The 25,133-nt window shown below is 55.6% G+C and overlaps 1 protein-coding gene across 18 annotated transcripts in view; it reads left to right on the top strand.

Annotated features, from left to right (window-relative positions):
- Positions 1–25,133, top strand: part of NCOR2 (nuclear receptor corepressor 2) — a 260,599-nt gene that overhangs the window by 220,716 nt on the left and 14,750 nt on the right. For 11 of the 18 annotated variants that reach the window (XM_069794863.1, XM_069794861.1, XM_069794859.1 and 8 more), the window contains 18 exons: positions 43–163; positions 1,139–1,376; positions 6,101–6,256; positions 6,847–6,986; positions 7,066–7,171; positions 7,886–7,990; positions 8,916–9,019; positions 11,487–11,637; positions 15,424–15,576; positions 15,967–16,053; positions 16,518–16,795; positions 17,605–17,968; positions 20,045–20,272; positions 20,385–20,630; positions 21,312–21,461; positions 21,909–22,049; positions 22,161–22,323; positions 22,881–23,428. In XM_069794863.1, coding sequence (XP_069650964.1) covers positions 43–163; positions 1,139–1,376; positions 6,101–6,256; positions 6,847–6,986; positions 7,066–7,171; positions 7,886–7,990; positions 8,916–9,019; positions 11,487–11,637; positions 15,424–15,576; positions 15,967–16,053; positions 16,518–16,795; positions 17,605–17,968; positions 20,045–20,272; positions 20,385–20,630; positions 21,312–21,461; positions 21,909–22,049; positions 22,161–22,323; positions 22,881–23,428 — 3,479 coding nt within the window. The remainder of the gene's footprint in view (positions 1–42; positions 164–1,138; positions 1,377–6,100; positions 6,257–6,846; positions 6,987–7,065; positions 7,172–7,885; positions 7,991–8,915; positions 9,020–11,486; positions 11,638–15,423; positions 15,577–15,966; positions 16,054–16,517; positions 16,796–17,604; positions 17,969–20,044; positions 20,273–20,384; positions 20,631–21,311; positions 21,462–21,908; positions 22,050–22,160; positions 22,324–22,880; positions 23,429–25,133) is intronic. The other 7 variants (XM_069794865.1, XM_069794864.1, XM_069794875.1 and 4 more) reach the window with 1 other exon arrangement.

The following is a 25,133-nucleotide window of genomic DNA, read 5'->3' as shown; positions in this document are numbered from 1 at the left end:
GTCCATGGCATTGCCCAGTTGACATGTGTGTTTTGTATCCAGGTTGCTGTCCCCCCGGCCCAGCCTGCTCAACACCGCCAGCGATGCCAGGCTGAACTCCTCGCCGCAGAAGCCTCTGGACCTGAAACAGCTGAAGCAGCGTGCTGCTGCCATCCCTCCCATCGTGAGTACCCCACCAGCAAGGGACGGGACTGGGAGCACAGCGGCTACTTAAGCCTCGTGCATGCTTTTCCGTCAGGCTGCATCTCCTGCGTGGCGTACATCAGGGTTGCAAGGATGTGCTTATCCCTGCGGATGACCGAGCTCATGATCTGCAGAGATCTGTGCCTGAGCGGTGCGAGCCCACCAGCAGGCAAGGTGCTCTCTGTGCAGAGCGTGCTCTCAGCTGGTGGAGCAGCTCTGCCAGCAACGTTTGGATGTCCCTTGAGCTCTTTTATCAGAAAGTCGTGGGAGGTCTGGACAGAAAAAGCTTCTCATTGCCACATGACTGCTGCCTCCCGTTGCTTTAAAAAGCGAGTGTGCACCTTCCCAGCCCTGCGCTTCTCTTCATCTCATGTGCTTGAAATATTTGTGCTCTTCCTCATTGAGAAGGTCTGCTTGGTCCCCCTTTTTGGCTATCCAGTGGCCATGTACTGAAAGAACATGTATTCTCCGAGGCTGGTGGTTCCTCCTGGTGCAGTGGCTTGGGCTGTGACAAAAAGCACCCCGCTAACTCCAGGGTCGACGCCAGAGGAGCAGCAGTGCAGGGTGGGCAGGGAGGAAATCCCTGCTTTTGGGTTTTGAGTACTTAGGGAAGACCCGTTCCTGATGCTCTTCCAGTTTCCCATGTTACAGCTTAAGATGTGGCTGCTGTAATGTAATTTCTGGCAAAAGCTACAAGCACTTAACTGTAGATTAGAGGTTTTAAACAAGGGAAGTCTGAGGGCTCTCCTACAGTATCACCAGCACAGAGCTGATACTCTTTGTTGTGGGCTTTTTTAATCTCCTGTGGCTGGTGAGCTTTGGAGCCCTGTTTGGGCTGGTAAGACTTGCAGTGATAGTGTGGGGCAGGTGCTTCTCGTAACACCTTGATGTCTCCAAGACTGTTGCGGATGTCAACAGCACGTGACAAGTGTCACCAACTCTTATTGCTTTGCAGATTTCTGAAGGTTTCTCGGAGGGGATATTGCAGAGTGGAAGTGTGAAGCCTCAGGTGCCTCCCCATGCCTTGGCCCTCTACCAGCAGCAGATCACAAAAGCCCATGAGTCTGCCCGAGAGGACATGCCCCCGAGCAAGCTATCGCAGTCCCAGCAGCAGCAGGCTGAGAAGGAGCAGCAGCAGCCAAGCAGCAGTCCCAGGGGAAAGAGCAGGAGCCCTGCTGTTGGTGACAAGGAAGGTAGGACATGTGCGCGTGTCGGTGCGTGTTTATCCGCACAGAAATGCCTGGTGTGTGCAGCTGTACGCAGCCGGCAGCTTTCCTCCTCTTAGGTGAAAGCTTGCTTCAACCCTTGAAAGCTCTTTAATAGCATCTTGAAGCAGGACGAGAGAGGCATGGCTAATTTCCCATGTTCATTAGACAGTACATCATGTCTCATTGAGCCTACAGCAAACACCGGGCCAGTGTCGAGCACTGAGGAGGTGAAGATTGCCTTTATTAGCATCTCTGCCATTCACTTGAGAGCAAAGGGGCCTGGAGGCATGCCAGGGCTCCGGGTACAATGGCTCTTTTCTACCTTGCTGGCTTTCTATAAAGAATGCTTTTAATGCTCAGCGGGGACCATTATTTCATTTAAAATCAATGCTAATACTGTGACTCGGAGTCCAAAGGTTCCTGTAAAGATTCCCAGTGCTTTCTCCCCGGAATAGCTCTGATGTGGTTTGGCTGCCTAATGAGCAATTCAGAGTTTCCCACCGTAGAGCATCTAAAGCATTATTAGCTTGAGCACCTGGGGATCAAGGTTAAGGAGAGACGGGAAGTCCTGATAAGACCATCCTCTAAATGTGTTTTTAATCTGAGTGTCAGAGTCTGTTCCAGTTCAGAGTCTGTGTCCCTGCCCCCTGTAGCCAGCCTGCGGTTCAGTTGCCCGTGAAGATGAGACGCTGTCACCAGTGGCACAATCAGAGGAGCAGGGAAGTTGAGCTGGGTGGGTGCAATGTCCCCCAGTGCTGGATCCTGCACAGGGATGGGCGCAGCTGCAAAAATTACCTGCTTATGCATGGAGATGGAAGGTGGATAAGACTACACTGACGAGGCAGATCTGCACTGGACCTGGGCTGTGATCTTTGCTGGAAAATCGCTCCACTAGTTCACCCTCTGGCAGCCAGGATCTTAGCAGCCTGCTCTGCAGTGTCCAGGCCCAAATATTTATTCTTCAAGCTGTCACATCCCTCTGGACAAAACGATGTGCTTGCAGGAAGAGTTGGTTGCTGGCGCTTGGCCAAATTTTCTTTAAGCAATAAATAGTGCTGTGTGTGCATCGCACCTCCAGAATGTTTTGCGTATAAGCAAAGAAGGTGACTGCTCACCTTGAAAGAAAGGGAGTTCCCCCTGAGTCATGGTGTTGCCACCCGTGAAGTCCCATCTCCACCTGATCTTGTCCTGCTGTGCTCATGTTTGCTGCCCAAGCGGAACAGTTCCCCTCCAGCTCTTCCCCAACAGCGGCAGGTAATCAGGTTTGATCTCCCGCGCTGTAATCCTGTGCGGATCTGGTCTTGCACAGCTCAGCTTCCTGGTGAGCTGGGTGGCAGGTCAGCGCTCAAACCCAGAGCTCTGCATCGCCGACATCCCAGTGCCACAGCTCCAGCTTCCTCCTGGCCACGGAAGGATGAGGAGATGAGGCAGATTTGTGTGTTAGGTAAAAGGCAGGGTTTAGGGGTTAGATTAACCATGCCATTCTGCAACCTGTTGGCACCATTATTAAATGCAAAGATCTGATACCCTGGTGGATTTTTTTTATGGCTTTGTTCTCTGCAAAGCACTAATGATATGAAGCAATTTATTCTCTCCTCTCACACCTGTAGTGCTCTGAATCTTCCATGTTAATGAAGCTAATTAGGTGTCCCTGTACACCTGCAAACATCTCAGCAGGTCTTGGGCTCCAGCTGTGTGATCTCTAAACCCTGTGTAGCTGTGCATGCTTGCTGGCTACCACCGTGGGTCTGGGTTGCACATGGACCTTAGGGAATTATAGGCTGGTCTTCTCTGTTCGTGATGGGAATGCATCTCCCATTTGAAAACTAGCAGGTTTGCGATGAGTCACCTCGAGGGGAGAAATCAAGTCCCCCGAAGCCCTGATTTCAGTATGGGTATGGACTCAGGCAGCAGCTCAGTGCTGTGGATCAGGGGTTAGAGGGGAGATAGCCAGATAGTCCTGGCAAATGGGTGTACGTCCCTTCCCTCCCCTGCTCTCCGAGGCGTGCCGGTGAAGTGGCAAGCATCCACACTGCAGACATTGCGCTGCCACACCACCTCTACATGGGCCTCGCTGTAAACGGGAGAGTCCAGCACAGCCTGCAAAGCCTTCAGGAGAGCAGCTCTGTGCCACCTCCTAGGAAGGAGCCAGCTCCGCCGGAGCAGGTACTCCCGTTCCTCCCCTGCTCGATAAGAGAGCTTGAACTCTTGCAACCGCTCCAGAGATCAACATCCTTCACACCGCTCTGGATCCGCTTCAAAGCCAAGTCTTGCACACATCCTGGCCGAGGCGTTGGCTGCATTGCAGCTGCTGGCTGGGGCCGTATCGGCTTGGAGGGCGGCCAGCCCAGCCGTACCTTCCTGAGCACTGCCCTCCTCTCCCCTGCCTTCCAAGACGAGCTGCTAATCACGGGGCCAGGCAGAGGCAGGCAGCCCTGCCTGCATCTCGCCGACAGGCAGACGGATCCCTTTTCCCATTGCCGAGTCGCCGTCGGGCATATCTTTGGTTATCACTCGGCGGTTTGAAAGTCAGCGGTATGTTTTGTGTTGATTTAGTTGTGTTTCATTTGGCCTTTGTAGGCAATGGGGAGCCAAGAGCATTAATTTGGATGACGGATCATATAAACTCTGACTCCTTCACTCCCATTCCAGGGGCTTGATAAACGGTAATAGGAACTCTCTCTTCCCTGCATAAGTGCTATTTTATCAAAAGCTGGCTGAGTTATAGCCACCCTCTAATGTGGGGGCAATTAGGAACTGGCCACATTTCACAGGCTGGAGAGGCACACAGGGGAGGGGACGGCTCCCGCAGGGAGGGGAGGAGGATGGGGCTCTCCAAGAGCCATCCAGGGTGCACGTAGCCTTGGCTGACAGTGCCTTGTCATCAGAGAGCATCTTCGGCCGGGACATCCCAGCACCGTTCACCCCCGCCTGAGCAGAGCTGAGTGGGACTGAGCTGAAGGGGAGGAAAATTGGGGAGCACGGATGTGCCAGGGACTCTCTGCTGGTCTGGAGGATGTGTCTGGATTCCCCCGTGCTGGCAGGACAAAGAGATCCTCTCTGAGGTCCAGTGTGGGGAGAGAAGAGGCTGCAGCCAAGGAACAACCCCGCCAGGCTGCAGAGGTGTGAGTGCGTGGACATCTCTATGTGCCGATGATGGATTTCTTCTCTCACTGAACGGGACAAGAATAATCTTCCAGCTTCTGAGTACACTGAGCATTAATAACGATAATGCAGTAAAGCCTCATGAAATTGGGCCTCTGATAATCTACTTGCCCTATTATTAGGCTTAGCAGGATTCAGGCATCTATTTTTATCAAAATCTTATGGTTAAAGGCTGGGTTCATTTGTGATTGCTATTGTTTACTGCCCATTTTCTAATTTCTGGTCAGTGCGGACGTTACGCAGGTGGGTCTGGGGAAGAAGGGCAGTGCAAAATTAAGTGTTCATCGATTACAAGCAAATCCTACCAAACCTGCCTCTAATCCATCCAGAAAAGGCTGCCTCATCTGTCAGCTCAGCAAAGGATGAGGATGCAGTTGGGATAGAGCTGGTGCAGATGAAGCCCCTCTTTTCCCTGGCACCCTGCAGAGCATGGCAGTGTTTGGGCATCCCTCACACAGCTCCTCCATCATTAAGCACTTCATGGCCTCCAATCGGCCTTTTTATAGCCCGGGTCAACCCAGCCTGGCATCCAGTATACCCTGAGCCAGACGATTTCAGGAAGCTTTCCTGCCCCCAGCCCCGGTGCCTTGCAGAGGACCAGGAAGCCACCCCGCTCCCCACAGAGGCATCTGGTCATCCTGCAGAGCCCGTCTGGATCTTCATTTGCCTTTGACAGTCTCGTACAGCGTTCTTATTCCAGGTGTTTGGAGAACATCTGCATGTTATTCCCTTGCTGTCCTAAGAAGCTGATGCCATTATTTCTGGCTGCTTCTCGCAGCCTACAAATGGTTTCTAGCCAGCAGCCATCCTTTAAGAGCGGCTGAGCTGTCGCAATGGGATGTGGGGATGAGCTTGTTCCCTGTATGCCAGCACACGGTGGTGCCTGGCAGTGGCCTGGGGCTCCCCAGGCACCCCATGACCAGCTGCACACCACAGACCATGTTGTCACCAGTGAGCTGGTGTCCACTGGATGTCCACCACATGCCAGAGGGATGCCAACATTGGTGCCTCTTGGATTTAACCTCAATGAAGGGTTTGGCAGGATCCTCATTAGTCCCCCCAGCCCTGCTATGGTGGCTGATGCGGAGCTGTGGGCACAGGCAGGAGCTGCCCAGGAGCGGTTTGCACATGGCCAAGTTCTGGCGAGGAGCTGGACCCTGCACTCGTCCCAGTGACCGGCTGCTGGGGTTAGCCGCTGCTCCGGCTGCATGCGGAACACCGTCTCTCCTGGGCGGGCTGGGAAGTCCATGGAGGTCCCGGCTGGCCGTGAGCACCAGCAGAGTCACCGACACGGACATCTGTCCTCCCCGCTGCGCTTTAAGCATCTGAGTAAAATAAATGCTGTCAAATCCAGGCAGTGACACTGAGACTTCTTCCTTTTGGTTTGGTTGGGGAATTCAGCCCTGATCTTATGGCCAGCTTGGACTGAACTGAAGCCACTTCCCATGCAGGGAGCTGGCTCTGGCTTCCCTGCCTGTGCCTGCAGGGATCGCTCACCCGTGGGGGCCGCTGAGCAAGCTGGTTGCTTTCTGTTTTCCTTGCAGAAAAGTCTGTGCATTTCTCATCCATCGCAGAGGCTCAGAAGCTGAGCGCGGAGCCGACGGCTGCCTCGTGCTGGCCCCCTGTCCTGTCCTACTCCCGGGATGTGATAAAAACCTCTCCCCAGGCAGAGCCCCACTTGTTTCAGTATAACCCACCAGGCAAGTAAAAGCCGCCGGCTACGTGGTGTGTGCCCTCCGTCCTGACCCGAGCCTGAGCGCAGAGGCTGTGGTTGCAGCCAGTGTTGCAGGTCGTGCTCTTAAGTCAATGCAGCTTTTTGGGGAGGGGGTAAGAGAGAGGGTTCAGCAGAAACCTGCTAGCACCTCGCTTTGGCCCAGCACGGAGCTCCCTCACTGCTAATGCAGCGGTCTGAGGGTGGCCAGGCAGGTGTCCCAGCTCTGGCCAGGGCAGGTTTAGGCGCGTGGTTTGTCGCAGAACAGTGTGGGTGCTCCCTATACAGCCCACGGTGCAAAGTCAGGCAGGTTTTATCCCTCACTGTACTGTCCCTCTCCGGCTGGAGGGCAGACAAGTCGGGCGCAGAACATCCTCAGGCTGCGGAGGGGACAAGGCCATCATTTAAACTATTCCAGTCCTTTCCAAAACGATCGTGTGACTTGGATCCTAGTGCAGGCTCACAGCCAGCCAGTTCACTGCATCTAGCCCCTGCTCCCTCCCTTGCCCTTTTTCTCTCCGATAGCTGCAGCTGCTCTGCCTTCCCTCGGTCTTGCTAACGCTCGTGTTTTCTGCACAGGACACCCCATCCCACTAAACCTGCATGACAGCTCTCGCGCAGGGCTGCAGAGGCTAGCGAGCATCTCCAACCCTCCTCCCCTCATCTCCTCCACCAAGCACCCCTCTGTGCTGGAGAGACCCGTCGGATCCATTTCCCAGGTAGGGTGTCGGGTGTGAGCGGTGGAGACACCTCGCAGGGATCAGCAGCCTCTCCCTGACCTCTCCTCTCGCACCGCAGGGCATGCCCATCCAGCTCCACACACCCTACAGCTCCGAGCATGCCAAAGTCCCTGTTGGCTCCATCACCATGGGCCTGCCGCTGACCATGGATCCCAAGAAACTGGGTAAGAAATTGGGAGGCAAGTGATTTCTCACATGCTCCAAGAACAGCGGGGAGAGAGCTTGCCGGCGGCATAGGGAAAGGAGGAGCACAGGACACAGCAAGGGAGCAGAGAGACATGCTAAGAGGATGAAAGGATTAGTCTGTCAGGAGAGCATAGACATAGGGAGCTATATTTGTGCAGTATAGGAAAGTAGCAACTCGGTCAGGGATGCATCCCAGCCTATAAATACCCTCCAGCTAATACTGTGATCGAAGGAAGGAAATATATTGCTGCTCCCCAGGCCGGTAGGATAAAGAGTAAATGGCCTGAAGTGAACAAAGAAAGTGTTTAGTCTGCAGATTTGGAAGCATTTCTTAACAGCAGGAGGGGTTGGAGCAGGACCGAGTCTGGGAAGGGGGGAGTCAGGCCCTATTTCCCGATGTGCGTGGGTCCCATTATAAATTAGCACTGGGTTTTCAATGCCAGCCCCGTTCCTGGTGCGGGCAGCACCCAGCAGTGCCTTTGCCAGGGCGAGAACAATGCTCTGGCTTTGCTCGCCAGCGGTTGTGCGTTCTGTCAACCGCCGCAGCCTTGACGGCCATCCCAAAGCAGCGGGGACGGCGAAGGCGCCGAGGAGGTGCCAGCCCGGGGCTGGCGGAGATGAAAGCCTCGAGGAGCCAAGGGCTGCGGCCCCGTGCCCTGCACCTACGCTGATACGTGATTAATGTTTTCCAGTGCCTTTTCCTGGAGTAAAGCAGGAACAACTTTCTCCTAGAAGCCAGGCCAGCCAGCCGGAAAGTCTGGTTCTGCAGCCGTCCCAGGAGGGCTCCATCCTGCGGGGTGAGGAGCCGGGGGCGGGAGGCGTGTGCCCCGGCTGCGGGAGGGGAGGGATGCTGGCACTGCCCAGCCTGGTGAACGCCGCGCTGGCTGCGGCTGCCCGGCAATTTCGGGTTTGATTTCTGGGGTTGTGCCCAGCCGAAGGGGTGTCTTCTCTCCTTCTGTCTGGCATTACAAGTGGGGTGGCAGATAGGTCTGTACAATGTCCGAACATTTCTAGCCATCTCCCCAAATTGGGGCCTTGGGCATTTTGTGTTGGAGGGGCACCCCAAAATCGGTTGGTTAAGACAAAGCAAGACCTGTTTAAATGCAATTGATTGGTTTTCAGGTTTTTTACTGTTGCTGCTGCAGCTGGGCAGGGACCACATTTCATTTAAATCTAGCCCTCCTATGTTTCTTTCCCCATTAGCTAGGCAGAAGAAAATAAATGCAAAGGTGTTGCTTTTAAGTGCAAATTCTGGTTCGTGAAAACCCCCCAGCTGAGGCAGTCGGATGCACGAGTGCAGTGGGCTGGCTCCAACCCAGCACAGATAACAAGCAAATGAACCCAAACAACCGCAAGCTGCATCTCACCAGAGATCTGCTCTGATCACATCAGGAGAGGCTGAGACAGGCTGTGCTTTCTCTCAGGCCCATAAATCTGCCCAGCCCCTCCATGAAGGCAACAGGGAGCTGATAGCCTCAAAATACCCATTTTTTCTGCCTCCCAGCCCCAGGCTTGCAGGGCTGGGTCCCTCAGAGGGCAGGCTGGGAAGGGCTCTGCAAGCCACAGGATTTAACACTGACATCTTTTGGAGGGCGTTCCCTCCAGTACCTCAGCTTGCTAGAGATTGAATCGAATCCTGTGCTTAGTCAGTAGTCTTAGCCCCACAGGTTTTGTGCTGAACAGCAAATCCAGCCCCCAGCTCACCGGCTTTGTGTCCTACAGGTACTTCCCTCAGCTCTGCCTCGGGAGGAAGCATCACCAAGGGAACACCCACATCCAGACCCCCTCCGGAATCGCCCATCACCTACCGAGGGTCCATCACACATGTAGGTCCCTCGTCTCCAGCGGTTTTTGCTTCCTGGGTGCTGGTGGCTGCAGCTCGCGGTGCTGGACGCGGGGACTCGGGGTTTGCGGGGCGCACTGAGTGTGCGGCACGGGGCTGAGCAGCATGGGGCTGTGCAATACTCCCGTCCCATGGAGCTACTCAGAGAGGTCTGCGGCCAGAGCCTTTGCAAACGGCCTCCGCTCGGGATGGCACGAGCCCTGTCCCGTGTGCTGAGCCTGCAGAAGAGCAGAGCTCGACAAGCAGCGATGCAGAGCCTTACAGCATGTCTAAACCCCCCTTTGCTTCTCACAGCTGTCAGGAACAGAGGCGAAAGCAGCTTTAAATGGCCCTGGGAAAATAATCTTGCCAGTGCAATAAAGTGGAGTGGAGAGAAGGAGGAGATGGGTGGAGGGCCCTGGCCAGGCGGAGGAGAGGGGGAGGCTGCGAGGTGCATGTAAGGTAGTGAGGTCTCCTGCCAGGGCTGAACGTGCTGCTCTGGGGGGGTCCTGCCCAAAGGCTCTCTTGAGCAGGAAGATGCTTTGGCCTTAATCTCCACCATCCATCTTCGGAAGAGCAGCTGGCAAGCGGGCAATAGTTTTTTGCAGTGTGAGTTATTGCTCATCTGGTAACAGAGCGGAGAGCATTAAAAAAAAAATATCTGTTTCCCGTAGGGATTTTATCTGGCCATCATTCAGATATTTAAAGCCACTCATGCTCAGATTTTTGCCTGTCTCCTTCAAGGAGGGTGACCATATTCCCTTTGACCATGGGGACCTGAACCTGAATCCTGGCCCAGAGCAAAGGCTTAACTTGCCTGGTGCTCTGCATCCAACAGCTGCCAGGAGCAGATGCTCGGGGGCTGTAAATAACCCATCAGAGCAAATGCAGGCCCCATCCCCTCGCTTGCCCCTGCAGCAGCTATGGGCAGCAATAGGTGGGCATGAAGGGTCTTGAGCACTACATGCCAGAGATCAGATGAGCAGTTTGCTCAGGCAGTATTTTACATCCATCTAGATTGCTTTGTTTGGCTTGGGAATAAGGTACCAAGCCCAGACTCAGGGCATTACCTACCTCTCCTGCTGGCCCAGCGGCCCGCATCCCTCTGCTCCTGTTGGGGAGAAGGAGCCCCCCCGTTCCCGCAGCAGCTCCAGGTACCAGAGCTGACATTTGATCTCAGATTAGTCATCCAGTTTGCAGAAGGCAGATCTTGAATATATGCTCTCTGCTCTGAAGCCATCTGTCATCACTTGCTTTCAAATCCCCTCTGAGCACGTCCGCGGAAGGAAGATGACTTACCTGGGGCTGGGAGAGCCGGCTGGGAAAGCCGTTACTGGATGTGAGGGCGAACGATCAGAGCATCGAACCCACGTGCCAGCACATCCCGGCAGCTGCGGTGGGGTTTTGGGGACTCCTGGTGCTCAGAAGGCTTGGTACAGAGCAGGGGCATCTCCAAGCTGGGGTGGGGAAATAGTCTGCACTGGCGCAACCTGGAAGCACCAGCAAAGCTGGACGGGGCATCACTTCCCCGAGGCTTCCACGAGCATCAGTGCTGGGGGTTAGTGGGGTTAAATGAGCAGAGTAGGCAGATGTCAGTCAAGAGCTTTGCTCTGACAGCATCACTGTGCCTCCCCTTCGATGGGGTGGGGGACTGTCACCCCATGGTGGCTGTTCCCAGTTGGCACCGACAGGTTGCAATGGCAGAGGGGTGTTAATCACCAGCAGCATCTTCAAGGACACCCAGCTCTGGGTGTTTTGAAGAGGATTTGGAGGGGGGCAGGTGGCTGTGAGCTGTGTCCGTGTGTGCCTCCGGGGAAAGAGACGTTTCGGTTCACACCAGTTTGTGTAAGGAGCCTGATGCTGTTTCTGTTGGAGAGCTAACCAGCAGCTTTCACTCCCCGACCTGCTCCAGGACCGGTCTCGTTGACGCCTGCCGTCTCGCCCAGGCGTGCTGCCAGCCGCCAGCTCCCGCACGCAGGCAGCTCTCTGAAGGTCATGCTTGCTGCCAGCAGACGTGCCCTGGGCGGGCAGGACATCTCCGTGCCTCCTGTACCAGGCTGGGGAAATAGGCTGCAGGGAAAAAGCTAATGCTCGAGCAGTCTGTGCCATCACCGAGGTGTCCGCAGGGAGGCACCACCCTGTCCCCCCAAACCCGTGGGGTAGAAGCGAGCCAGGTAGCTTACTCCGAAACACACGGGGCGAGAGAGTTGTGATTTTGGAGGTCTGCGCTGTCCTCACCCCCTGCCTCTTCCCAGCAGCCTGGCACAGATCACGCACCTTTTTACCGCTCCTCATTATCATCCTCATCAATAATTAAGCTGCAAGTCCCTCGCTGTTGGCTGCGCCAGGAAGCAGAGGCCGGGCGCGCTCTCCCTCCACTCAGCCTCCCGCGGGGAACAGCCTGTCCCTGTGCGCGCGCTTGCTTAATTGCTTGTGACACTGTTAAATATGGATCTTGGTGGCTTTCCAAGGGCACCCCGGCAGAAGTGCTGTACAAAGGAACCATTACCAGGATAATCGGAGAAGACAGCCCCAGCAGAGCAGAGAAGGCGAGAGAGGATGCCATGCCCAAAGGACATGTCATCTACGAAGGGAAGAAAGGCCACGTGCTGTCCTACGAGGGTAAGTCGTAATCCTCTGCCTTTTTCGGGCAGGCGCCGGGGGTTTGTGCCGCTGTGGCTGGGAGTCGGGAGCTATTTGAGGAAAGGCTGACGAAGTGCAACAGGCCAGCCTCGCGTCTTTGCTTCCAGTGTCGTTTCTTTCCCTTCCCACCATGCCTGCCTACAGCCTGGATGGGTTTCCTTCTGTCCTGCATAGTTATCTTGCCTTGGAGGCGGCTTTGCTGGTGGGCAGGGCCGCAATGAGGCTGTGGCCGTGGACAGTATCTCTGGTTTTGGTTGGATTTGGGGAGCAGGGGGCAGGAGAGGACCAGATGGGAAGGTATTGCCTTCACCCCTAGCACCCTGCGCAGGAGGGGACTGTCTGAAAATGTTATGAGAGCTTCCCCAAGCTCTTGAGCCAAGGTGGGACTCAAGAACCTGCAAGATGGAGGCAAGTCAGGTAGTTTGGCATAAAGGTTTATTCAGACATCAGATTCCCACCTGCAACATCTTGGGCACCGTGCAGCTTTCCCAGCATGGGACTGCCCTGCAGGAATCCTCCTGGGCCGAGCAGCACCGTGCCTGAGTACCTTGTGAGCTTTGCTACAGCATCTGTAGGTATTGGAGGGGGTGAAGGCATTCCTGCAAGGAGCCTGTCCGGAGGGTGCATTGGCCTGTTGCCGGCTGCTGTTGCCTGGAGGTGCTGGGGACCCTGAGGGACATGTCCGGAGCCCCGTCTGGGGTGAGAAGCTGCCCCCAGCACAGACAGTGTCACTTGTTAACCGGGCTGACCCTGCCCGGCTGGCGAGCAGTGCAAAAAGAGTACAGCAAAGCAAAGCCGGGCGAGCAGCTGGGCTGCTCCCAAGGGGGCTCTGGAGAGCCCCGAAAGCCGTGTCAGAGCTCGCACCCCCGCTGCACGATAACGCGCTTCCTCCGTAAATGCCGACGGTGCCTCGCTGCGTTAGCGGTATCAGCAGGCAGTCACCAGCTGCTCCTGCCTCCTCTGCGCCTGCTCATCCGATCGCAGCACTGGCCATCAAAGCTGCTCTGTAAGTCCCGGTGGCTCCCATTAGAGATAAGCAGATGTTCCTCTCCAGTGAAGCTGGAAACAACTCCTCCATACTCGCCTTTCGCCATGTGCTGGGCCGGGCATCTCTGGCGTGGAGCCGGGCTCCTCCTCGCCCTCAGCTGGGCTTGCGAAGAGCCAAGTTACAGACATCGCAGCCCCGCGTCCTCTTGAGGTAAAATACCGGTGTGTGCTCTGACCTGCACGGGGACCGCCATCCTCATGTGTCACCTCTGTTCTCAGTTGAGTTTGGAGGTGACTAAGGAGCTGATCCCTGGGGCAGAGCATCCCTTTTAGTCTGCCTGGCAGCCCGAGTCCTGTAGTTAGTCATGTAGGCAGAGGGTGTCCAGCAGAAGTCCCCTTCCTCCTGCCCACAAGTGTAGGCAGCTGGTTTCGTCACAGCCTGGTTGTTTCATCTGGGGCCGGAGGCAGAGAGTTTAGGTCAGGCCCCAGGGGACAACTCGCAAGCTTCAGCTGATGCCACCTCTGTGTGTGCCCTGGGACCACAGGGACCTTTCAGTGTGCCGTGCCTCTCGCCTGCCGTGTGGAAACCAACTTGTCCCATGCCTGCCCACATTCGCTGTCAACTCTAGCCCAGATAAGTGTCACCATGGGAGACTCGTGTCTGGGTGCCCTTTGGGACAGTTGGCAGGGCTCAGACCAGGGAGGACGCAGGAAGCGTTTCAGGACTTGTTTGTGCAAGAAGCTATTTTAATCTCCTTTTCCCGGGCTTGGAGTCGAATGAGGTTGATCTCAAAAACGGCGCCACCAGGGGAGAGATGGGGAAGGCTCCCGGTAGCGAGGGCTGCCAGTGCCCAGAGCTGGGATCCCGCTCCGGGCAGTGGAGACCTGCAGACCAGACCCTTCCCCATTGCACACACTCACCACTGTCAGCCCAGCTCCCTGGCTCCAGCCTGAGCCTATCGCCTCTCGCCCTACCCCCCGTGGACGTGGATGAGGAATTAATTCCTTCCTCTCCACAGCAGCCTTTTACATGCTTGATAGCATTTATCGCATCCTGAGTAATCTCGTCTGCTTCTGCAGCCTAGCCAGCCCTGCTGCCTCTCTCCTTCCCCCCGTACAGCCCGGCGAGGCTTCACAGCCTGGAACGGAAGAGTTAAAAAAAAAAATTAAATAAGAAAACTGAAATTATTGGTGATTATGAATTTTGGCAAGCAGGAAAAAAATTGCAAATTCTTTAGTGTCATGAGGGTGCTTAAAATAAAAGAGCTGTAATGAGACGAGATCCTGTAGCATGTGCGAGCTGAATTGTGCTAGATTGGTTATTCTCATTCTGCATATGATTGCTGATGGCTTCTGCAAGGCAAGGGACGTGGGTTTGGAGTGATTTTCTTTCTGTTTAGTCTCTCTTCTCCCTCGTGCCCTCCCCCTGCTTCCCAGCGGTACAAAGGGTGCCCGGGACCGCGTCCCCTTCTGCAGAAGGGCTGTTGGCAACAGATGTGCCTTGATGACAGGGTGCAGGCACATCGCCCCGCATCTGCCGCAAGGTGCTTGGCTGATTCTGAACATCACCCCCGGATTTCTCCTGTCAAATGACTCTGAAGTGAAGGCTCAGGGACAGATCCCCCTCTTGTTTCCCCATACACAGCCCCAAACGCTTTCTGGATTGAGTGGGTGCTGATTGTGGAAACCAGTAGTGGGTGTGAAGTTGTAATAATCCCATTTTATTAATTACTGGTTTTGCTGAGGAGGACTTTTGTTCTCGATTGTCCATGATGGAATGAATGTTTTTAACTTCTCCTCCATTTTCTCTAATTGTATAACCACCTTCTGTGCCCGTGAAGAGGAGGATCAGGGCACTGGCAATCCTTGGCAGGGATGGCCAGGCCACGGACGATGGGCAGAGGCGTTTATCTCTCCAAGCCAACATCCCTGCTCAGAGCTTGTTACATAAACACGAAGCATTCGGCTGGCTCAGAAGCTGCCTGCTAAATTCACAGCTCGCCGCACATGATGGATGCCCATCGCCCAGGGTGGGCACGATGCTGCCTGGCACGGGTAGGGCTGTGCTTGCAGAGGGGTGGGGGCTGTAGCTCAGGACAGTTGTCCACTGTTCATTTGCAGAAGAGTCTGCTCCAGGTTCGGATGAGGATGTAGTTGGTGGTCTCCCATCATGTTAGTCCTCGCTCCATCAGTCCTGCGTGGGTCTTTTCACCGTCTCTCCCAGTTCTTGTGCGCGCTCACCGCTGTTTCAAAGGAATCATTCTCAGCTTTGCCTCTCCCCGCTTTGCCTTGATTTTCTCACCCAGGGAGTGTCTCGGCAAATGTTAAGGCTGGCCAAGATCCCAAACAGTAGGTGTCTAGCAAAAATCAAAACAAACGGGAAGAAAAATAAAAATCCCCAGACTCACAGGGCCAAGTTCAGTGGAACCGCAGCTGCTCACACCAGCGCCGCGCTGGCTCCGGGCTGTCCCGCTGCCTACATGATGGCCCCCACTGGGGAGGGAGAGAGGGAGGGAGCGGGACACGACAGGGCAGATGTTCCTACCCAAGCGGGAGGCACAGATCTGGAGTCTGAGGCAGGCAGGGAGGGGAGAAAACACCAGCTGAATTTCTTGGAAGCCAACCTCATGCGATGTTTCTGGCATTGCTGAGCGGTGGCTGATGCTGGGATGGGATCTGACCTTTCAGCAACGCACGCAAACAGCAGTAAACACCCTCCCTTGGCCAGTGCTGACTTTCCGTGCTCCTGATGGTGGTTCTCGGTGTTCCCTTCCCCAGGTGGAGTTGCTGCTTCTCAGTGTCCCAAAGAAGACAGCAGGAGCACAGGAGCTTCGCATGAGACCACAGGAACCAAGCGGACCTACGATATGATGGAGGGGAGGATCAGCCGAGGCTTATCAGCCCGTGATACCTTATCTGCCAGCATTGAAGGTGGGTCTGAGTGAAACCTTTCACCCATGCTTTGTTAGTATTGACCCGCAGAGACCCCATCTTGTCTACATGATGGACCTTCTCATGCCCGTGTTTTGGCAGTGGTTAGCTGGTACCCTGCAGCACATCCCAACAGAACAGCAACCGACCAGTGTGGGAAAACAAGGGACACAAACTGCCCCATTTGCCTTTGGTTTCTGTCCAGTCCCAGACCAGCTTCAGGACTACAAAAAAAAAGGAAGCACGTTTTAAAAAAAGACAAATTAAGTAATTTAGAAATTGTTGATGTTTTTCCTTGTTGTCTGAGGAGTCCCTGGTAACACTGTCGTGTATTCATTGTAAGCGAACTCCTGTGTCACAACCCAACTTTCCCCCTTGGATCTGTTCTAGGTCTCATGGGTCGAGCAATCCCTCCAGACCGACACAGTCCCCATAACCTAAAGGAGCAGCATCACATGCGGGGCTCAATTACACAAGGTAAAGCTTCCAAGCAGAAGATGGCCATAGCCAGAGGTAACGTGGGGAAGTATCTCACATGCATGGCCCCTTGTTGTTGTTGTTGTCAGACTAGGGCAGAAGGAAACAAGGATGGACACATCAAGGTCCAGCTGTAGATCTCTGCAGCCTCGGCTATGTGCTCAGAGAGATTTTCAGTCTTGCTCAGCTTCTACCAACCTAAGCTCTCACCAAAGTCGGGTAGAATTTTCAGTGACTCACATGAAGGCAGGTTGAAACTAGTGCAAAATGGGTCCAGAAATTGGTGGCAGATGTGAGGTGGTCCAGCTGCATTAGTGATATAGCTGCTCTGTGTGTTCAGCTGGGTACCAGTTACATGCATTAACTAGAGACCCCCTTGAACTGAGTATCCACACGGGGACTGGGAGTCCAGTGTCTGGCTTGGGAATCACCCTCTGCATCCATCATCTGCTTGGGGGTTGCAGGAATACCTCGGTCCTACGTGGAGGCCCATGAGGACTACCTCAGAAGAGAAGCCAAACAGCTCAAGAGGGAAAACACTCCACCGAGGGACTTATCTGATGCCTACAAGGTCAGGTCTCACGAGGGCCTTACTCCTCTGAAAATGAAACCAGCCCATGAAGGCCTAGTGGCCACGGTGAAAGAAGCAGGAAGATCAATCCATGAGATTCCCCGGGAGGAGCTGAGGCGGACGCCAGACATCTCTCTGACGAGACCTCTGAAGGAAGGCTCCATCACGCAGGTGAGCATGGGGCAAACAGCAGATGAGATTGGTCCTACTCAGGCTGCTGTCCTTGCACAGACCCTGGGAACCATTCCCAAGGTAAAAGGGGAGCAGAGAGGGCTTCAGGCTGCAAACACATCACTGGTTAGAATTGAGGCTCTGCTTGGGTACAGGTTGCCCTTCTCCATCCTTTGATGGGGCCCTTTCCAACACAAACTGTTCTATGATCTTTCCCAGTGGATAAATACAAAACCCAGGGAAGGGAGCTCAGCACCCCCTGGCACATTAAGAAGGCAATGTTCCATCCACATGTGTACACGGAAGGGGACGCATTTGGCTCTTGTTCAAGGCCAGAGTCAACTCAGTGCCCTCGGCAGTTTTGACTCTGGGTGCACATAATCTTGGTCTCCTCCCTTTATGGGCAAGTGTCAACCCAGCAAGGCCAGTAGTTAGGATGAAATGTGGCATGCTGTCTCCTGTTGGGCTCCAAATATTTAGAGGGTTCCCATGGCACCTCATAGTCCTACCTCATTTCACAGTGTGTGTAGGAGAGAGGCGTGATGGGCACAGCCAGCCTTCGGCAGTGACTCATCATCATCTTGTTGGAGCACAACAAGACATGCAAGATGGGCACTCCACCCTGCCCTGCACCATGCGGAGCTATTATCTCTTCTTTGCCGACGGCTGTTGCCGTTTGACCAAGTAAACCGGTGTACTGACCCACTGAACAAGGAAGCACGAGTCCCGTTGAAACTTGCTGGGATGCGGTCGCTGCATCCCCTTCTGCTCTACACCCCTTTGACGTCTTCTCTGCCTTCTGTCCCCAGGGTACCCCACTGAAGTACGACAGCGGCTCTTCCTCCTCGAGTACCAAAAAGCATGACGTGCGGTCCATCATTGGCAGTCCCGGCAGGACTTTTCACTCTGTGCACTCGCTGGACGTCATCCAAGATCCGAGGAATCTGGAGAGAGCTTATGAAGAAAGCCTGAAAAACAGGCCAAGCCCAGTGACAAACTCGGGTGGCTCCATTGCCAGAGGGGCTCCTGTGATAGTACCTGAGCCGGGCAAGCCCCACCAAAGTGCCCTCACCTACGAGGACCACCAGGCAGGACACAGCACGGCATTCGGCAGCCACTTGCACAGAGGGTCTCCGGTCTCCACGCGGGAGTCCACGCCGCGGCAGCACGAAGGTACTTGGCAAACCTTGTTTTTGATGCTAAGGTTCCTAGCAAGCTGAGCGGGCAAGGTGCGTGGAAGGTGGCTGCTGACCCCACCTGCCCAAGCCATTCCCAGCAGGTGCCTGTCGAACCCGTTCTCCCCGGCACCCCGCGCCCACTCTTGCCTGCGGCCGCCACTGACTCACAGCACTGGGTAGCTGCCAGGGACGGCTGGGGCTCAGCTCCCTTCCTGGGGATGCTCGTACAGTTGCAGCTAGGGCACCCCACGTCTGCGCCGGGGTAACCAAAGGGAGACTTGGACCGTGGCCGGTGAACCTGGTGGTGTTTCGAAAGCGTCTTCCCTGTCCCAGCACTGGCCCAGGGCACCCTTGTTTCTACAGGCGGGCAGGAAAGCAGTGCTTGGTGCACCGGGTGGGGGGATCTTTTCAGCAATCTGGTGTGTGTTTGCCTACCTCATGTGTTTATGCCTCATCCATCACCTGGGCACCCCACCTCCAGGAACATCTAATCCCTTCTGAGCCGGTGGATCCGGGCAGCATGTCTGCCTGTGCCTGCTGGCATCAGTCGTCTCCTGCCCCCAGAGCCAGACCTGGGGCTCCAGGGGAGCAGGCAGGTGGCTGGGCTGGGCTCAGTGTTCTGGTGAGACACGCTGAGATCCAGAGGTCAAAAAACCCTCTTGCTTCGTGACACGTTTGTGGGCAGGTTCGGTGCTGAAGCCAGTCCCTAAGGTACCTTGTCCCACCAAGCCTGCTAGCTACGCGTAACTGCTTCAGGTCCTTTTGCATCTTCCGCCTGCAAATCCTTGTCCTAACCCAAGAGTCTTGTGATTTGGGGGCGTGCAGCACAGGACATCACCGTCTGCCAAAAACCGAGGCCGGGATGCGCCTCCCCAGCGAGGAGTGGGAGATGGGGCTGTGCAGTGCTGAGCTCCTCCAAAAAGCCTCCCCCATGACTTGCTGCCAGCTGGGCTAGCTCCAGCTCTCTGTGCTCGGTGTGTCCCGTTGCCGCAGCCCCTGCTGTCTTCCTGGTTAGGTCAGTCATTTTGGGGGAAGCCTTCAGATGTTGGTGGCTCTTTGAGACTGGCACATACGGTGAGCACAGTGCAGGGCAGGCAGCACCTGGGCAGTGGGGAGGAATCCCAAGGGAAAAATCAATGTTCGTGCAAAACACCAGTGGGAAGGTGGATTCTGTGTGTCCGGAGCTCACAGGATTTTGGGGTGCAGAGGATCTGTAGGAGGAGTCCCCATGGTGTGAGTCAGAGTTGGAAGGCACCTTTCCCTGAGTTGCCTGAGCTTTCCTTCTGCCCCAACAGTAGGTTTGATTTATTAGCAGCTACACCGAGACACCAAGCTTCGTGAAAGGAGCAGGAGTGGCGCTTCACGTGTCCCATGTTGCAACCCCAGTTGTTTTAAAGTCGGCAACGATGGGGCTGGATCCGTCTGTGTGTGCGCGAGAGGGCTGCTCCTTGCTGCCCAGGCAGCATTTGGTGTGGCTCTGTGTCAGCCACTGTCCCCAGCCTGCTGTTACAGACACAATAGCTGGTGACGCTTATCCTAGGTTGGGCAAGAAGTGCCACCAATGCCCAGCTCAGGTTGGGAGAACCGAGAGAAGTCTTTGACATGATCCAACCTCCCCTCCGTGTGCTGAGAAAGAGCTTATGGCGCCAGAGGGTGGCGGGTGCTCAAACACTCTGAACTGTGTTTCGTCACCATTGCCGGGAGTTCCAGGGTCCCCGGCTCTGCCCAGCAGCGGTGACGTCCTCTTGCCGAGGAGCGTGGTAGCAAGGCTCCACCGCCGGCTGCTTGCGTGGGCCAGGATGAACTCACAGACCGCCTGGTGTGGATGTGCTGGGGTGAACGGATGGTTTGGGACAGGCTTCTCCTCCCGGGTGCAACCAGGGCTTGGCTTGCCTCGCCTCGGCCTTGGTGGCGTAACGGGGCATGGCGGTGCAGGGAGGAGGGAAAGGTCCCTCGAGTTCAGGGTAGCTGTGAGCATCCCTGGGGGACATGCTTGGCCGCGGGCATCCCTCGGGGACGCAGCTTGGCCGCAGCACTCAGTCTCTGACTCATTTCCTTCTGCTCACTGCAGGGAGCATTACTGCCGGGAAGCCAGTGTCCCAGGACAGAAAGATCACCCCCACATCAAGAGAGCTCACCAACTCCAAGTCTCCGCATGCTCCCGTGGCCGACCACCACCACCCCATCTCCCCGTACGAGCACCTGCTCCGTGGTGTGAGTGGGGTTGACCTGTACCGAGGGCACATCCCGCTGGCTTTCGACCCTGCCGCCATCCCGAGGGGAATCCAACTGGAAGCAGGTACCTTCGGCGAGGGCACGGTCTGTTTGGGATCGGTTTTTCCCTTGTTATGTTCCGAAGGCTGAGGTCTCTGGGGAAAGCCACTTCACATCTGCATCCTTTTCTCTCCCAGCTGCTGCTTACTACCTGCCAAGGCATCTGGCTCCAAGCCCCACGTACCCCCACCTCTACCCCCCGTACCTCATTCGGGGCTACCCAGACACAGCTGCCATGGAGAACCGACAGACCATCATCAACGACTACATCACATCCCAGCAGATGCACCACAACGCCGCAGCCACGGCCATGGCGCAGCGGGCAGACATGTTGCGTGGCTTGTCACCCCGGGAACCCTCCCTCGCCCTCAACTATGCAGCAGGTCCTCCCAGAATGGCACCATCCAGGGGTTTGGGGGCATTTTGGGAGAAGGAGGCTGGGTCAGGCCAGCACCGCCGCCTCTAGCTCTGGGGCCAAGGGCCGAGCCAGCAGCACGGTGCAAGCCAGCAGTGTGGGAACTTGGCTGGTTAGCATGGAGGACAGCTGAGGGGGAATCTGATGCTCTTTTTGCCATCTTGAGTTACTTGAGGCTCCTTATGTCCAGCTCTGGTTTTGGGTCATGGGAGCACTTCCCAGCCTGGACCTGCTGGCCTTTGGAGATTAAAACACACTCCCAGAAGGATATCTGTCTTTCTGCAAAAAGCAAAGCGTGCTGGGGAGTGTGTGGGGTGCAGTGCTCCTGCCCCTCCACAGGCAGGGCAGCATTGGTCTCCGGCTGCGGGGAGCTGCAGCTGATGCCGTCTGCAGCCCCCTCGCTCAGCAAGGATAGATCTCAGCATTTTCCTCCCCGTTATTGCCAGGAGCAGGACACGCTGTATGTGCCTGCAAAAGGGTCCCCTCCCCTGACAGTCAGCTCCTGGGGGCCATGTGTGCACTGGCACCTCGTGCGCTGTGCCAGAGCAGCAGGACAGGTCGACCGTCCCCAGCATCACTCCCTGTTCCAGCACAGCAAAGCTGCAGCGGCTCAGTATCGTCCTGACAGTCCTCTTGCTTCTCTCTCCAGGCATCATCGACCTGTCTCAAGTGCCACACCTGCCTGTCCTTGTGCCCCCTACCCCCGGCACCTCCGCCACCACTATGGACCGCATCACCTACATCCCCGGGCCCCCCCAGACCTTTGGCAGCAGGCACAGCAGCTCCCCGCTCTCCCCAGGTAATGCTGCAGGTTGCTTTTCCCATGGGAAAGCAGTTGGGCAGGACTCCCTTAACCAATTCAGGGCCATGAGCTCAGCATGCTAGGGCAGATGCGGGGAGCCCAAATTCATTCTTACGCAGGGACCAGCCCACTGGTTCCCTTAAACCAGCTCCTCTGATCCTGCTTGTTGGGGGCTTCCTTGCTTTTACCCCTTCTTCCCCAAAGTGGCAGCTGGCAAGCAGCTTTGTGGAAGGACATACCCTGGAGACAGCACCAGCACAGCTATTGTGTGTTTTGCCCGGGTTTTGTCGCACTGGTTGCCCCCGTCTGTCCTGCTCCTGGTGACCTTGGATGGAGTCGTTCCTTACCTGCTCTGCAGACACAGCAATGTGAAAAGCAGACGGTGTTCCCCGGGGAAAATCACTCTGTCTGCAGCCCTTTCACTGCCTTTTGGTTGGGTTTCAGGAGGCCCCACGCACATGACCAAACAGTCGGGATCATCAGTGTCCGAGAGGGAACGGGAGCGGGAGCGAGAACGGGAGCGGGAGCGGGAAAAATCCATCCTGGCATCCACCACGGTGGAGCATGCACCCATCTGGAGACCAGGTAGGCTGCGGAGGAGCCTGGCACCACATATTGGGGCCTGTGCTGGGTGGAAGTAGGGTTGGGGCTATAAAACAAAGAGCTAAAGAAGCCCTTCTTTGTATTTTCCCCCAGGTACAGAGCAGTCCAGCAGCCGTTCATCCTCGCACTCTCACAGCCACCAGCACTCTCCTGTCTCGCCCCGCACCCACGAGACCATCCAGCAGCGCCCCAGCGTGCTCCACAACACGAGCATGAAGATCATCTCCTCGGAGACCCCTACCCCTTCCGTCCTGCGGTACGTCCCCCTGCCACAGTTCTTGCCACTTGCCCGGACCCCTGCACTGGCATGACTGTGACAGTTAATTAGTGAGCATCACATGGGGCACCTCTGAGATGGAGCAAGGGTTGTTTCGGCCTTTCTCAGCAGGAGCAGGACTGGGGCTTACAGGGAAGTTGTGATGGGGAGAGGTAGATTTTGGTGCCTACTTCCTTTGCTTTTCCTGGTGGCTTTTACTACTACCAGGAAAGAAAGCAGGCGTGTCCCTATGCCCAAATACAGGTATCACTTCTCTTACTGAAAGTTGCCTGGTGGTGGAGTTAGGAAGGTCTCTGGGACCTGTCCATGGGTTTTATAGTCTCCAGTTGATGCATCCAAGCCACAGCCAATACCCATGGCCAGTTACTGTCTGGAGGCTCCATCCAAGCCCTCCTCACCTGCACAGGCCAACCCTATGCTCAAGAGCCCTGGGAGGACCTCGGCCAGGCAGCGCTGAACGCTGGGGCTCTGGTAACAGTGCTCCCCTTTCTCCACATGCTTCTCTCATCTTCGCCTCATCTTCATTTGCCTTCCAGATCCTCCTCCACCACTACCACGTCACCGATCCGCTCCGCTGCCTTCCCCTCGGCCTCCACCCTGCGCTCCTCCATCAGCACGGTGGACGGCTACGCGGCCCCAATGGACCCGGCTGTCCTGCAGAAAGAGGCCTCGAGGGCACGGGAAGCCAAGGCAGAACGACCCCAGACTGACAACAACGTCTTCACCTCAAAGCTGCCCAGTGGGGCCAACCTTGAACAGTCACCTTCACCCATTAAAGCCATGGATTCGAGACCTTTACCCGCCTCTGGACCTGGTTCTTCTCATCACTATAGCAGAGGACAGGGGAAAAGCCAGCAGCACCATCACCCTCTGGACCAGCAGCACGCAGCCTCGGGCCCCGAGCAGCACAGTAGAGAAAAGAATCAAAGTAAACCCTTTTCAATGCAGGAACAGGAGCTCCGAGCACTCGGTAAGACCACCACGACAGCGGCCAACTTCATAGATGTGATTATCATGCGCCAAATGTCTTGCGATAAGGGGCAGCGAGAAAGAGGCTCGCTAAGTAACGACTCCACTAGTGATGGTAAGAAATTGGAGGGGAGAGGTGAGAGAACTGTGGCCTGAAACCCATTTTATTTCATTATTTCTTATTTTTAGTTGCACATTTTGGCTATTGGCTTCATCAGGTCCCTGAGTGTGCTTGTCCCTCTGCTTCCTGATTGTTGTGTTATTCCAGACTTTTTTATTTGTGTGTTTTAAGGATCTTCCCTTCTCCCACCCTCTTTTAGTTTTTCCCTTTGCCAAGTCCTGTTTTGCAAACGTTGTTCAGTTCCTGGTATTGCTTTTTACAGACAATAGCAATTTGCTAATTCTGATTTCCCCATCATTAGAAATTCCCAGGCAGTCTGTAAGGAACAGTTGTGGGTAATAAATCAAAGGAGCGAAGTGGAGAACCAGGAGTGTGAGCTGCTGGCTGTCAGACACGCACCTACCTGCTCATGGTTGTACCTCTGAGCATGCAGGATCTCAGGGGGCATTGTGGGCTGCTGCATGATGCCGCTCAGACAGGCTCCCTTCACTTGGGGTGACCTCACTTGGGATCCCAGTGCTGGATGCTGCACAAGAGGGCAACGTGGACATCGCTGTCCAGGGATCACTCAGCTCAGCTGTGTTTGGCAGCCATTTCCAGAGCAGACCACAGGAACCACCTAACAGCAACCTTGTGTAGGATACAAAAGCGCTGGGATAAGTTTCTCCAGAAGAAAGTGCAGGGAGGGAGTGGGATTCAAGTTCTGGGTCATTCTTGATGGGGCCAGCCTTCACCCAGAGCATTCATCCAGGCTCCCACCAGCGTGCAGAAGCAACAGGCAGCCCGTGGGGATTTGATGGGGCCCCATCTTCAAGCTGAAGCATCTTTCTTGGCCATCAGCACTGCACATTGCTACCCAGCTCCCCTTCTGTAACCCAAGGGTGAAAGGACATGGCAGCGTGGCCAGAGAGGAGAGCTGCTCTCACTGGTGCATCCTGACCCACCCATCCCACCACTTGGTCATGTCTGGTCCCAGCCCCTTCTAGCAGCGTGCTACAGGGCCAAGGATGTGCCTCTGGCCACGGCGCGCTGCCTGGCTGAGCTTTTCCTCCACCTTTTTCCCTGGCACCAGTGTTTCCTCCAGCTGAGTGTTGTTGTGCTGCAGAGATGGGCAGCTTTTCTACGGCCATGAGCTTACAGAAAGGAGCTGGTGTTCCTCAGGACTTAACTGTTGGTTAGGGATCTTTACAGAGCAGAATACTTCATCTTGGGTGGATCCAAATTGTGCTCCCTTCAGTGCTGGCATGCATGGGGTGATGGGGGACGCTGCATCCCTGTCCCCAGCGCAGGGAGGTTCTCCATGGGGGTCCTCCCCTCCCCGTGCCCTGGGTACATGTGAGGTCAGTGTGTCCGTGCCTGGGCACCGGGGACCCTCCAGCAGTGCTGTGGGTCGCCTGCCACATTTGCCTGCAGTTTCTAGGAATTGAGCGTTAGGAGGGTAAAGGTCTGTGGAGGCAAAAGTCCTGAACGTTACCAAACGTGCTTAGCTGGCGAGAGGCATCGTGTGCCTCCTCCGGGACTCCTCTGTCCTCCGCCACTGGTCTGTGGAAGCATAACCTGTCCGTGCCTCAGTTTCCCCTCTCTGTTGAAAGGTGATGGTGGTCCCTCATTCCAGCTCTGCCTGTTTTGATATAGTTTGAGTCTATGCAGAGGCCTTAAAAGGCAGAGAAGGGTCAAGAAGCCTTTTTGCTCCTGCAGT

The sequence above is a fragment of the Haliaeetus albicilla genome, chromosome 10 (genome assembly GCF_947461875.1).
Source record: "Haliaeetus albicilla chromosome 10, bHalAlb1.1, whole genome shotgun sequence".
NCBI classification, from domain to species: domain Eukaryota; kingdom Metazoa; phylum Chordata; class Aves; order Accipitriformes; family Accipitridae; genus Haliaeetus; species Haliaeetus albicilla.
Note: the sequence above shows the minus strand (reverse complement) of the source record. Positions and strands in the feature narration are given on the sequence as shown.